The sequence below is a fragment of the Macaca mulatta genome, chromosome 19, assembly GCF_049350105.2.
Source record: "Macaca mulatta isolate MMU2019108-1 chromosome 19, T2T-MMU8v2.0, whole genome shotgun sequence".
NCBI classification, from domain to species: domain Eukaryota; kingdom Metazoa; phylum Chordata; class Mammalia; order Primates; family Cercopithecidae; genus Macaca; species Macaca mulatta.
Window position 1 is genome coordinate 60,574,831 of NC_133424.1, and position 14,440 is coordinate 60,589,270.

At 54.4% G+C, this 14,440-nt stretch overlaps 1 protein-coding gene across 9 annotated transcripts in view; it reads right to left on the reverse strand.

Moving 5' to 3' along the window:
• The window catches only part of LIG1 (DNA ligase 1), a 50,221-nt gene that overhangs the window by 19,214 nt on the left and 16,567 nt on the right, over window positions 1-14,440 (reverse strand). For 6 of the 9 annotated variants that reach the window (XR_013409950.1, XM_077980519.1, XM_001111346.5 and 3 more), the window contains 10 exons: window positions 13,020-13,127; window positions 11,885-12,007; window positions 11,561-11,639; window positions 9,285-9,365; window positions 8,945-9,001; window positions 5,548-5,720; window positions 3,083-3,249; window positions 2,579-2,655; window positions 1,610-1,701; window positions 1,262-1,361 (listed from right to left, as the gene is read on the reverse strand). Coding sequence is in view for 8 of the 9 variants with exons in the window: in XM_077980519.1 (XP_077836645.1) it covers window positions 1,262-1,361; window positions 1,610-1,701; window positions 2,579-2,655; window positions 3,083-3,249; window positions 5,548-5,720; window positions 8,945-9,001; window positions 9,285-9,365; window positions 11,561-11,639; window positions 11,885-12,007; window positions 13,020-13,127 (1,057 nt within the window). In the remaining variant the exon portion in view is untranslated. The remainder of the gene's footprint in view (window positions 1-1,261; window positions 1,362-1,609; window positions 1,702-2,578; window positions 2,656-3,082; window positions 3,250-5,547; window positions 5,721-8,944; window positions 9,002-9,284; window positions 9,366-11,560; window positions 11,640-11,884; window positions 12,008-13,019; window positions 13,128-14,440) is intronic. The other 3 variants (XM_015124444.3, XM_077980517.1, XM_077980518.1) reach the window with 1 other exon arrangement.

Sequence of the window (14,440 nt, forward strand, 5' to 3'; positions counted from 1 at the left end):
GCCGAGGCGGGTGCATCACTTGAGCCCGGGAGTTCAAGACCAGCCTAGCCAACATGGTGAAATCCCGTCTTTACTAAAAACACAGAAGTTAGCCGGGGATGGTGGCAACGCGCCTGTAGTCCCAGCTACTCAGGAGACTGAGGCAAGAGGATCGCTCGAACCCTGGAGGCAGAAGTTGCAGTGAGCCGAGATTGTGCCGCTACACTCCAGCCTGGATGACAGGGTGAGACTCCATCTCAAAAAAAAAATAAAAATAGACAAATAAGTAACGGTTTTCAAGGCCAGGCTCCACCTACAAAGATTCTGATGTAGCTGGTGTGGGGTAGGCCTGAGGTCAGCAGCCGGTAGAGCCCCACGTGCAGGCTGGGTTGAGCTTGCTGCCCGGGCCTGGGAGCTCTACTGGGCCTTGTTCACCGCTGTCTGCTCTGACTGGCTCAGAGCAGGTGCTCTGAGGGCATCCATGGAACTGCCATCGGCCCTCCTGCCTCGGACATCCTCTCTGGGGCAGTCAGGATCCTGGAGTCACCAGCCCTGGGTCAGCTGCTGTCCTAGGTCCCTCTACACGGCTCTCTCTGGAGCCCAATGTCTTCTCCGTGACTCTCAGGACCCTTCACCATGTACCAGTCACCTGCTCCTCTCAGGGTCCCTTGAGGCCTTTCTACACGCACAGCCCTGTCTGGAACTCGGAAACCTCATGATGCCGGCTGCCCTCCCTTGCTGTCAGCGTTTTTCTTTTCTTTTTTTTTAAGACAGGGTCTCACTCTGTTGCCCAGGCTGGAATGCAGTGGCGTGATCTCAGCTCACGGCAGCCTCCGACTCCCGGGTTCAAATGATTCTCGTGCCTCAGCCCCCCAAGTAGCTGGGATTACAGGCTAATTTTTGTATTTTTAGTAGAGACTGGGTTTCACCACGTTGGCCAGGCTGGTCTCAAACTCCTCACCTCAAGAGATCTGCCTGCCTCGGGCTCCCAAGTGCTGGGATTACAGGCGTGAGCCACTGTGCCCGGACGCTGTCAGCGTCTTCTATACCTCTCCTAGGGTCACTGACCCTTCAGTTTGCCGCCCTCCTGATCTTTGTCATCAACCTTGTGCCAAGCACCAGTCTTGTCTAGATCACCACCTCTGCTCTCAGTCACCCCATGACTGCACTAGTGACGCCTGTCCATCACTTACTGGCCCCGCCCACTGCTCCTCTGGCTCCACCCCATCCCTGGCACTCTGCCCACAGCCCCTGGCAACTCTGCCCACGGCCCGGCTCTCACCAGAATGTCTGCTTCAGGATCATGCCTTGCTCCTCCAGCCACGTCTTTCTGGCCTCTGCTGTCTTGCCCTTCCCAGCATCTACCACGGCTGGTGGGAATTCTAAGAAAAGACCCGCCAGAGGCTTTGGAAGGTGCCCATGTCCTTGGCTACACCAGGGTGCACAGTGGGTGGTTTGCTGTATGGCAAGGAATGCAGATGCCGCAGCCCAAGACGCTCCCCCGCAGAGGAGAGGAGCCTGGGATGGCAGGGGCCCGCTGGGGAAGGGGCAGGCATAGGCCTCTGAAGAGGAGGGGGGAAGCCCGAGTTAACTCCAGTGAGGGACGCAGTGACGGGCCACAGGAGCTCACCTTGGCCTGGGGGCGTGAGGCTCACAGCCTGGGAGAGGGCGGCCAGCACCGACTGCCCTGCCAGCCCAAGGCGCAGCCGTCCGCTCAGGGACCTGGGGAGAGAGCAGCCAGGGAAGGGGGCTTGTCTGCACCTCCCCGATCTTGCCTCCTCTCTTTTCTGGTCTACCCCACCGTGACATGTATAGACCCTCTCCTCAAAAACCAGAAGAATCTTCAGAGCCCGAAAGGGACCCCAGACATCACACAGCCCCATGTGACAGATGAGGAAACTGAGGGCAGGCAGTAGTGATCCTGCCAGCTAGCATGGACTGGGGAGGGGCACAAGTAGGTGCACCAGCACCTCTCATCTCAGCCGCCCTGAGGGGTTGGCGAGACTCAAGGAGGGTGAGTCAGGGAGAGAACTGAGCCTGGCGCCCGCCCTGGTGACTGTGATGGTCAGGACCCCAGCATGGTCCTTGCTTTGAGCCAGTGGCAGGAGGCAAGTGGCTTAATTTGCCTCCCCGTGTCTCCATTTCCCCTTCTATAAACTGGAGGTGAGGGTAACAAGACCAGTCTCACAGAGTCGCTGGTAGGAACTGATAAGGCATGTGGCACAGGGCTGGGCACCTAAGAAATACTCCATGATGTGAGCCCTCAATGGCTTTGCTCTCACTGTCATGGCAAACAAATCCTGGCTTCCTGCTACAGGGCCTGTGCCCAGGCCGAGGCAGACCTCACTAATCAATCACCGCACACCTCATCCACAGGGGCCCACGGGCCTTCTCTAGACAGCACTACCAAGGGACAGAAGCTGGCCTGCGAAAGGAAACAGTGCCCCTTCCCACTCTTCAGGGGCCAGGTCTCCTGCTCATGCTTTTCTCGTCCAAGGATGGTCAGGGCATTCGTGATGATTCCGGCTGCCAGTCCCTCCCTCCTTTCACCTCCGCGTCTGCAGTCCCCCTCCGCAGCCTCACAGGCCCACACACTCACCTGGCGATGAACCGGGCTTCTGAGTGGCGGCAGGCCACAAAGAGGCCTTTGATGATGTCTATCTTCTTGGCTGTGGACTGCAGAGTCGGGGGAGGAGCCGTCAGTGCCTGGTGAAGGCAGGGACCACACCTCCACCCCACCAGCCGTGCTGCTGCCCCGCATTTTGGAACACCTGCCCTCCTTCCCTCACCCCATCCCCATGTCCCAGCTCCCATGGCCGCCCACTCTTAGGGCAGTAAGAACGAGTTAGCTCTCCTTGCCTCCCTCTCCCTTTATCCAGGAAGTATTTAGAGTCCTGTCATGTGGCAGCCATGGTATTGGGTCTGCTAGACTCTGGAGAGAACCCCCTAGGCTTGGGTGCAGAAAGGAGGAGAGGAAGCCGTGCCCCCCACAAGCAGAACTGAAGTGACCCTGCCGATGGTCTACCCAGAAGCCTTCCTGATGCACACATGGCCTCAGGTCCCCAAAATGTCTGGGGTCCGGGGTGAGCAGCCCGCCACTCACAGCACTGCCAGTGAGCCTGGCGATGTCACGGAACTTGCTGAAGACCCCGGAAGCAGTGAGCGGAGGTGGTGGCAGCATGAGCCTCTGGGTGCTGCGGCTGTTCTCGGCCACCAGTCCCACGTCGCCCTTCTCGGCTGCCTCAGCCCGGACGGACTCCAGCTGCCGACCTTCAGGGGAGAGTGCGGGTGGGGGTGTCGAGGGTGACAGCTGTGGCTGCGTGTCTCCCTTCTCTGGCGGCCTGGATAAATTTTCTCCAGCTGTGTGCGCTTGTGGCGAGTCCCTGCACCTCCCTGTGTCTAACGCTCACCCACTTGGTAGAAACGGCTTGGGGATGGTGCCCCCAGCTACGCTGGCTGTAGGAAGCCAGCAGACATGCACGTGGAGCCAGGAAAGCGGTGGATGAACGAACATGACCACACTCAGGGGAGATATCTGGGCCGGTGTCATCAGGGAGCAGATGGGATTTAAAGCCATAGGCGGGACAAGATCACTAGGGACGTGAGTGTGGACAGAGCAGAGAAGGCCAAGGGACCCTTTCCTCTGGCGGGTCAGGAACATCTCTGGCAGTGACCAGTGACCCTTTGGCTTGTTTTGGAGCCACCAACTTACACACGTGGGATGTGCTCTGGCCCCACTTACTGTCCAGAGCTGGGTCCCGTGGGCGCCTGGGTGTAAGAGCTGGGGAGGTGGAGCCTCAAGTCACGGTGACAAGTGTGACAAGCAGCTCTCAACGTATCAGAACCAACACACCCTTGTCACCAGATACTGTGTGTCACCTCTTTTCTGTTCTGAAATGAAATGTGGAGATAACATAACCTGCCTACACATGTCGAAATAATGCCCTAACCCTAACCAGAAAAGAACGAAAGGGAAAGCAGTCTGTGATGAACAAGCGCGCGTTTCAGTCCACGGACGCTTGGCTGCTGCACATGAGGGGACACACCAAACGGCCGGGTCTCGCACGTGAAGTGAAACTCCCATAAATGGGAACATCAGCAGTGAGTGTTCATCGGTATGTGACGTATCGACTCACACGTCAAAGGGGATGGGATTCTCCAAAGTGGTCAACAACTCACAACAAACCCAGGACTTGGGCAGCCACGGGGCCCACGAGGCGGCAGGGAGAGGAGTGTGAGTGTGAACACAAACATGCCAAGGGTGGAAGCATGAGAGAGCGGAAGAGGCCCCGGCCGCCATGGATCGCTGGGCAGGAAAGCCAGCATCTGCAACTTCTTTTGTGAGAAAAACAGATCCTTCTTTGTCCAAGCCAATGTAGTTGGGTTTTCATTACCTGCAGCTCAGAGTATTCTTAACAGACCCCGTGTGTGCTGGGTCTGGTATGACGTCAGTGCTCGAGAAACACATCGTGAGTGAATGAGTGAGAGAATCTTGAGTCTCATCTCCTCTGGCTCCCATAAGCCTGTAACTCTTTCCTGAGCCAAGTCAACTTTTCTCAGTCCCTGTGTCCTCTCGCGAAAGCCTGAAACCCCCGCATTCCCTACACGTTGCTCTCCATGGCCCTAAGCCAGCTCCAGTGCACCCAGCACATCCTCTCCCCAAGTGGATGAGAACTCACCAGCGGGTGGTCATCCCTCCTACGCTGACCACTCCCGAACCCTGGGCTCTGAGCCAGACCTGGTGAGCCTCAGACCCATTTCCAAACGTCCTGGATGGCCCTGGGGGCCCACAGATAGAGGCTGCCCACGCCTGCCCCACGCTGGGGTGATTAATGCCCCCTGCAGGTGCCTGCCCCTCACCAGGGTCCCAGGCTGCTGATGGCTTCCTCATCCATCCCCTCGCCCAGGGAGATCCTGGAGGCATTCCTCCTGCCTTCTCACCCTGACACCCACTGTTTGCCGGATCTCTCCCGTGCTCCCTCTCTCCCAACTCCTGCCCTCTCCTCTCTCCTCTACAGCTGGGATGCAGCTCCTCTTCTCCCTGGATGCTGCCCCTTGCCTGCTCACAATCCTTCCATGGCTCTCCAGTGTCCTCATGATAAGCACCGAGCACTCCAGGCCTTTGCCAGGCAGGTCGTCCACATCACCAGCCTTTCCACCCAGCGCTGGCGGCTGGGCCCCTGCAGGCCATTGGCCCCTCACACACGGAGTTCCTTCCTCCCACTCCTTCCAGTCCCTCCAGTCGAAGTCCTTTCAGACCTCTCTACGCCCCAACCTTCAATCTCAGCCCCTGAATCCTGCTGTTGCTGCCTCCAGCATCTTTCCCCAGCCCTCCCCTTTAGTGCGCCCCACGGCCCCTGTCCCAACACAGGCCTGGTCCTCCCTTGCCTGAACTGCTGCTCCTATGTTCTCTCCCTCACCCCTGCAAATCTGTCCCCATCAGGCTCTCCTCCCTCTCAGCCTTTACCCCACCCCAGTTGCAGAGTCTCTCTCCGATCCGCCTGACCTCTGCATTTTCTCTGGCTGAGCTCCCGTCCTTCCGGTCCCTCCAACCACAGTCCCTCTTACCTGTGGCCTGGGCCACTGCCTTGAGAAGGACGCCATCACCCACGCCAAGCTCCAGGCCCTGCTGCGGTGGCCCAAGGTGGTTGAGGCTGAGGTAGAGGACTGGGAGGAGGTCTGGAGGCGACAGGGCCACCACGGAGCGCAGCAAGTTGCTCAGTGTCTCCACCATCCGGAGCCTGGAGGAGGGGACGGGGGTGTCACCACCTGGTTCTTCAAGGCCAAAGTGTGGTGTAGGGGTGGGGTGGGTTTAAGGGGGTGGACACTAGAAAGAAATGGAGAAAGGAGAAGAGGAAAGGGCTCGGGAACAGTCCCAGGCTCTGGGGCCTGGAGCCATGAGGAAAATCACAGATTGCTAAGTGGTGAGACCGCCTTTGCAAAACCCTAACTGAGGAAATGATGACAGTGGAAAGCAATCACACCTAACCGATTCCATCTTGCTTCCAACCTTTAAGCTGTCCTTGTTCAGTCCTGAGTATAGGAAGAACTAACTGTGGGAAGGAATTCGGTTCATGGTTTGACTCTGAAATGAAATTGGTAATAGCCCTTTCCGGAAAAGACCCCTTTTTGCCTAGGGACCTGCCTCTGCAAGACTCACAAATTAGCTACAAGATCAGAAATTTAGGTTTAGGGGTCACGCAGCCTCTGGCTCCTCAGCCTTCTCCTGGGGATAACATCACTATTGTAAAACCTAAGATCAGGTCTTGAGAGAGTTTGCAGACCCTGCACTCAGCCTGACACCACTCAGACTGGTAATCTGGCTCAGCGAGTTTGCCATCTCATCCAGGAACGGAAGACAGCAAGAAAAACTCACTTTGACCCCCCGTGAGTCCATCTTCAACCTGACTAATAGGCACTCCCCACTTCCCAAGCCCCTACCTGCCAAATTTTCTTTAAAACCTCTGCTCCCCAAATGCTCAGGGAGACTGACCTGAGTGAAAATAAAACTCCGGTCTCCTGCCCAGCCAGTTCTGCGGGAATTACTCTTTCTCCACTGCAGTTCCCCCGTCTTGATAAATTGGCTCTGTCTAGGCAGCGGGCAAGGTGAACCCACTGGGCGGATACAGTGGGGGAGCGACTTGGTGTGACAGTAACAATGATGAAGATGGTGATGATCAGCCCAGAGAAATGACAGGGTGTTTTCTTTTTCTTTTTTTTTTTTTTTTTTGAGAGAGTCTCTCTCTGTCGCCCAGGCTGGAGTGCAGTGACACAATCTCGGCTCACTGCAAGCTCCGCCTCCCGGGTTCACGCCATTCTCCTGTCTCAGCCTCCTGATTAGCTGGGACTACAGGCGCCCGCCACCACACCTGGCTAATTTTTGTATTTTTAGTAGAGACAGGGTTTCACCGTGTTAGCCAGGATGGTCTCAATCTCCTGACCTCGTGATCCGCTGCCTCGGCCTCCCAAATTACAGGCGTGAGCCACCGCACCTGGCCTGCTATGGAACATTTTCTAAATTCAGGTGCTGGCTTTGAGCACTCCGCACTCTTTTTTTTAAGGCAGAGTCTTGCTCCGTCGCCCAAGGTGGAATGCAGTGGCACGATCTCGGCTCCCTGCAACCTCCACCTCGTGGGTTCGGGTCATTCTCCTCCGGAGTGGCTGGGACTAGCAGTGTGCGCCACCACGCCCGGCTCACTTTTGTTTAATTTTTAGTAGAGATGGGGTTTCAACATGTTGGTCAGGCTGGTCTTGAACTCCTGACCTCAAATGATCCGCATGCCTTGGCCTCCCAAAGTGCTGGGATTACAGGCGCGAGCCAACACGGCCAGCCACTTTGCACCTTTTAACTCACTGAATCTTCACAGCTCGCCTCTGAGGCAGGTACTATTATTATTTCCATCTTACAGATGAAGAAACGGAGGCACAGAGAGTCCACGGCCTGCCCAAGGTCACAGAGCAAGTATCAAGCTGAGATGTAAACCAAGGCCGTGTGCCTGAGGACTGTGCTCCCGGCCACTAAGCTGCACTGCCTCTAAAAAGAAAACCGTGTTTCTGTCTAAAACATCAAAGCTGGAAAGAATGGGTTTGTTACTGGCAAACTTAGGGGGCCTCATTAAAAAGAGAAGCTGTGTTTTTCTTACAGAAGTCTCATTACCAAGGTTTTTAAGGTTCAGAGAAGAAATACAAAAACCAACATTAGAGAAATCCCACAGTAATAATTGTAAGCAAGAGCCACCATTGGATGGTGCAGTGGGTGGAACAGCCTACCCCGAAATTCGTGTCTACTCAGAGCCTCACAACATGACCTGATTTGGAAACAAGGTCTTTTCAGGTAGGCTCTGAATCCAAAAAGCATCCTTACAAAATACAGAAGAGGGCTGGATGTGGTGGCTTAGGCCTGTAATCCCAGCATTTTGGGAGGCTGAGGCGGGCAGATTACTTGAGGTCAGGAGTTCGAGACCAGCCTGGCCAACATAGTGAGATCCTGTCTCTATTAAAAATACAAAATTAGGGCCGGGCGTGGTGGCTCACGCCTGTAATCCCAGCACTTTGGGAGGCCGAGGCAGGCAGATCATGAGGTCAGGAGATCGAGACCATCCTGGCTAACTCTGTGAAACCCTACTAAAACACACACAAAAAAATCAGCTGGGCATGGTGGCGGGCGCCTGTAGTTCCAGCTACTCGGAAGGCTGAGGCAGGAGAATGGTGTGAACCCGGGAGGCGGAGCTTGCAGTGAGCTGAGATCGCGCCACTGCACTCTAGCCTGGGTGACAGAGCGAGACTCTGTCTCAAAAAAAAAAAGTGCTGGGCCGGGCGTGGTGGCTCAAGCCTGTAATCCCAGCACTTTGGGAGGCCGAGATGGGCGGATCACGAGGTCAGGAGATCGAGACCATCCTGGCTAACATGGGGAAACCCCATCTCTACTAAAAAATACAAAAAAACTAGCCGGGCGAGGTGGCGGGCGCCTGTAGTCCCAGCTACTCAGGAGGCTGAGGCAGGAGAATGGCGTAAACCCGGGAGGCAGAGCTTGCAGTGAGCCGAGATCCGGCCACTGCACTCCAGCCTGGGTGACAGAGTGAGACTCCGTCTCAAAAAAAAAAAAAAAAAAGTGCTGGTAACATATGCAACGTGAGAAAGAAGGGACACTACAGAGCAGTCACAACAGGCTCGAATCACTTAACCAACATGGACACATATGGAAGTGGGGTTGACAGTGAAGGCAGGAAGCAGAATGAGCCGCACATCTGGGCTCACCCTTGTGTCTTGCTCTGACCCATGAGAACGAGGCGGAAAGTCAAGAGGACCTGCTTTTGTGACCATGTCTGACATCCACGATCATACGCCCGAATGGGGTCGGAGGCCAAGTTGAAAGGATTTGGCGGAACAAGGCAGCATGGACCGCCGTGCAGAGGACAGAGCCAGAAGCGTCCCCGCCCCCGCCCAGGCAGGCCTGATTAGTTACCGGGCAGACACCTCCTCGATCTTCTCAAACGTCCGGGCCACGGCCAGGTAAGGGACCCTGGGGAAGGAACAGAGCCGCAAGAGCGACAGTGGTGCCGGCTATACCACGCTGCCCGTCTGCACCCTTGCTTCCTCACGCCTCCCTGGGAAACCCTTGCCAATACCCAAATGCATGAGCTCACTGCCCAGGGCTGTCTCTCTGTCCCTTTCAATGCTGCTGATTGTCGCCAAAACACAGGAGGGAGAGACTTGACCACTTCTCCCAACCAAGGCTCTGCTTAGAGAGCCTCCGGCGGCAACAGGGACTGCAGGGGGACAGTGTGAAAAGGGAGAAACCTCACTTCTGGCCCGGTTTCCAGCAGGCGTCTTCCACGGGATGGTAGTTGTTCTTGGCAGGATTGTAACCGGATGGGTCCAGGGGTCTATGGAGGCAAAAGGGAGGTAGAATTACAATAGAGCCCTGGGTCAAAGCGAAGTCATTCCTCCAACTGTGATGTGCCAGGCTCTGTTCAAGGCACACAGTGCAGAGCTGGATGAAACAAAGTTTGCTAACCTGGAGCTCACATTCCAGCAGGAGAGTCAGAGGAAAGCGGGCCAAAAAAACCCCTGTACAAACACATCATTAGGTTTAGGTGTTAAAAAAAATCTTTCAGAAAACAAAAGCAAGCTGAGTAGAGGGAGAGGAAGAGATGAGAGGTGCTGCTTCACAGGGCGGTCAGGGAACGCCGGAGACATCTGGGCAGAATGAGGGGAGGGGTTGGCACAATGGGCAGCAGGGGAAGAGCATTCCAGGCAGCGAGAATAGCGAGTGCAAAGGCCCCGAGGTGCAGACAAGCTTGAGAAACAGAAAAGGGATCGCATGGCTGGGGTAGGACAGAGGAAGGCGCGTACAGTCCTGGGTGTCGCAAAGTGCCAGGTGCCGTGCTAATACCACGTTGATTAACAATCAGACGTGCGGGTGCAATGGGAGCTGGGTCCTGAGGGAAGCCTGCTGGGCAGGGTGGGTTGGGGACAGTGTTCTAGGCCAGGGGCAAGCATGTTCAGAAGCAGGGCGGAGGCTGGGTGCGGTGACTCACGCCTGTAATCCCAGCACTTTGGGAGGCTGAGGCGGCCGGATCACCTGAGATCAGGAGTTTGAGACCAGCCTGGACAACATGGTGAAACCTGGTCTCTACTAAAAAATACAAAAATTAGCCAGGCTTGGTGGCAGGCACCTGTGATTCCAGCTACTTGGGAGGCAGAGGCAGAAGAATCGCTTTAACTCAGGAAGTAGAGGTTGCAGTGAGCTGAGATGGCGCCACTGCACTCCAGCCTGGGCAACAGAGTGAGACTCCGTCTCAAAAAAAAAAAAGCAGGGAGGAATGACAGGACATGGGGACACGGTGTGCGGAGGGAGCAGGAGGAGGCTGCAGATGCCAGGAGGCTGCAATCTAAGGTGGACAGGGCTGGCTCATGAGGGCACTGGGAAGCCCAGCATTTATCCTCTGTGCTGGGGGGAATAGCAGATGGGTTTCAAGCATGGCAGGGGGGTGACATCATCACTATAGGATATGTATCCACCCGTGCATCCAATCAGTCTTCAGTGTGGCCTCCTGCGTGTGTATTAGGTGTCATGGGAATCAGCCCAGACATCTCCTCAAATAATTAACAAAATTACAGTGAAGCAACGAATTGTTTAACAACCTACTCAGGGTCCCACAGCCCCAGCACACTATGCACATCACCAGGGCCAGGGCGGGGCGGCCAGCTCTCTATGGTTCATCCCCATGGGCCGCCCACGGCTGGCACAGAAGGGGTGTTCAGGAAATTTTAAGGCAGAGGAGATGCGCCTACTGGCTTCCAGCACATACACTAAATCTGGTGAGTTCAGGCCAGGTGTAGTGGCTCCCGCCTGTAATCCCAGTACTTTGCGAGGCCGAGGTGGATGGACCACCTGAGGCTAGGAGTTCAAGACTAGCCTGACCAACATGGTGAAACCATGTCTCTACTAAAAATACAAAAATTAGCTGGGTGTGGTGGCATGTACCTGTAATCCCAGCTACTTGGGAGGCTAAAGCAGGAGAATCGCTTGAACCTGGGAGGTGGAGGTTGTAGTGACCTGAGATGGCACCACTGCACTGTAGCCTAGGCAACAGAGCAAGACTCCGTCTCAAAAATTAAAAATCTGGTGAGTTCAGAGCCAGAGGAACAGAGAAGTAGGAAGCGAGGCCAGAGAGAGAGGTGGGGGTCAGCTGTCGAATGGGCGTAGATTTTCTCCTGAGGGCTCTGGGGAACCCTAGAGGGGCAGAGTCAACTCTGGGTGTTAGGAAGATCCCCCAGGCTCTACGGGGATCAGACTGAGGATGAAAGACTGGAGGCAGGGTCAGGGGGTGGCTGGGGCCATGGTCAGCAAACTTTGATCCTGGACCGTTTCTACAGGTCCTGGGAGCTAAGAATGGTTTTGCAACAGGAGCCAAATGTGTCCCGTAAAGCCTACAATATTTACTCCCTGGCTCTTTATAGGAAAGGTCTGCCGAGTCCTGCAAGAGGAGGAAGCCTGAGCTAGGGGTGGGGCTGTGGGAACGCAGAGAAGGAAACACAGCTCGAAGACCCTTTCCAGACCCGGACACTGACTCACCCCTCAGCAGCTCCCTCCTTTCCTGGAGCCCCTGGCTCCTCCTCCTTCACTTCTTTTTTGATTGCTGGCTTCCGGGGCGCTAGGAATGGAGATAGAAAACAGTGGGTCTTTTCTCCTTCCGGTAGCCCCCACCTCCCATCCATTCTGCACCCAGCACTGCCCCAGTGCGTGGGGAGATGGGTGACAGGCTGGTAGAGACGAGGCTGACTTTCCAACCAGCAGGAAAGGGAGAAGGGTCTCACAGCATCTCAGGCCTCTGGAGACAGGCCCACCAGCCTCCTGCCTGGACAACCCCGGGAGGTGGGGTGAGCAAAGAAAACTCACTGAAGAAGCTGCTGAGCGTCTTGGGAGCGCTGCGGGGAGGCTTGGTCTGCTCTTCCTCCTCCTGCAGTTCCTGCCTCGTGGCCACCTCGGGCTCCGAAACGCTTTCCGTCAGGGTCTCTGCTTCTGTGGTGAGAGCGCTCAGACAGTGATGCAAACTCTTTTGACCCTGAGACTTTTTTTTTTTAACCTCCAAGATCATTCTGACCCCACAGATGGAAGATACAGCTAAACCTACCCTTTTCCTTTCTGCTAGCTTTGAGCTGAGATCTCAGGCCTGCTGTCTACTCGTCAGTGCTAAACTAGTGGAATTCTAGCACTTGGCCTGCAGTAGGAGACTTAGGAATAGTGGTAAAAAGAAATCTCATCCTCATGAGAAGAAAATATTCCCAGTCCTCCCAGCAGCTGCAGAAAATCAGATACAACTCTGGATCCCTAAAATTCTCCCTGCAAGCGTTTCTAACACAGAGGCCTCACGGCCACTTGGACCACCCTGCGAGGGTAACTTCAGCCTCTAAAATCCTGTAACTCAGTTTGGTTGTCTAACTTAATTAATAACATTTAATTTACACCTATGACTTCTGAAAGCTGTGAACACGTTTTATCTTTTACTTTTTTTGAGGCAGGGGAGCTCTTGCTCTGTCGCCCAGGCTGGAGTGCAGTGGTGCGATCATAGCTCACAGCAACCTCCACCTCCTGGACTCGAGCAATCCTCCCACCTCAGCCTCCCAAGTAGCTGGGACTACAGGTGCGTGCCACCACACCCAGCTCATTTTTGTATTTTTTTTGGTAGAGATGGGGTTTCGCCACGTTGCCCAGGCTGGTCTCGAACTCCTGGGCTCAAGCAGTCCATCCACCCCAGCCTCCCAAAGAGCTAGGATAACAGGTATGAGCCACCGCACCTGGCCTATGAAGACTTTTTAAAGAATGACTGGCTCTTTCCTCCTTTCCCACATGCATGGGAAAAAATAATAATTAAAAAAAAAAACCCAGTAATAAAAACTATTCTTCTTCTAGATTTTGCACTTAAGCAGTAAGTTTGAGAATCTATGCCTTGTTTAAATTAATTGTCCTCCAAAGACTTCTGACCCCAAAATCAGGAGGCGGGGCAGGGCGGAGGAGAGGACCGGAAACTCACCGGAGGTCTTTAGGGGCTTGGGAGGTGTGGTGGGCTGGTCCCTGTCTTCTCCTTCCTTCTCTGTTGCCACTTCAGCCTCTGTGAGGCTTTCTTCTGGGGTCTCCACTTCTGACAATAGACAGAACGGTCAGATGGCAAAAAAATCACAGTGAACCTACAAGGGCATTTTGACTCTGGAGGCAATCTGCCCTCATCTGTCATCTGTTTTTTTTTGTTGTTGTTGTTGTTTTGAGACAGAGTTTCGTTCTTGTCACCCAGGTTGGAGTGCAATGGTGCGATCTCGGCTCACTGCAACCTCCGCCTCCTGGGTTCAAGTGATTATCCGGCCTCAGTCTCCCGAGTAGCTGGGATTACAGGCACCCGCCACCACGTCTGGCTACTTTTTTGTACTTTTAGTAGAGACGGGATTTCACCATGTTGGCCAGGCTGGTCTTGAACGACTGGCCTCAGGTGAGCCACCCGCCTCGGCCTCCCAAAGTGCTGGGATTACAGTTCTATCTTGTACCAATCCAAGGTACCTGTTAAGTGGCGGGCCATGTAAGACCCTGCTCCTTGTCAACCCCAAGCAAGGCAGGGACCTTGAGGGAGTCCAGCCCCCATTTACCTATGTAGCCAAGACATACACGGTGTGTCTTTCTTTACAAACGATTCCTTTAGTGTTATTCACCCCAAAATAGAATCTGAAAGGGTTAAAAATGCAAATGACGGCCTGCTATAGACAAAAACTTTTAAAGTTAAAAAAAATCATACCTCTAGGGTCACAATAAAAACTGCAAAAACCATCTTGGGGAAAATCTGCCTTAGTAGAAAGAGGCCACCTTCGCTGCCCCTCACTGGACACTGACAATGGCTGAAAGTGTAGTTTACAGTATAATTTGTACTAAAAATTATCAATAAGAAATCAAATCTTTTTTTTTTTCTTTTTTTGAGACGGAGTCTCCCTCTGTCGCCCAGGCTGGAGTGCGGTGGCGCAATCTCAGCTCACTGCAACCTCCACCTCCTAGGTTCAAGTGATTCTTGTGCCTCAGCCTCCTGAGTAGCTGGGACTACAGGCGCCCGCCACCATGCCCAGCTAATTTTTGCAATTTTGGCAGGGATGGGGTTTCACCATGTTGGCCAAGCTGGTCTCTAACTCCCGACCTCAAGTGATCCACCTGCCACAGCCTCCCACACTGCTGGGATTACAGGCATGAGCCACCGCACCTGGCCAAGAAATCAAATCTTAACCAAATTTAAATCTGCCCTGGGAAAATGGACCTTTTATTTGTTTGCAGAAACAAAAAACCTGACGACCTTAAAGCCTGCAATTGGTGTAATCTCATGCGGGCCCCAGATGATCAATGGATCAGATCTTTATGGCTGTTTCCGGTGGGTTCACCAACATGCCGGGAATTCACTGGGCACTGCAAGGTATTTTGGAT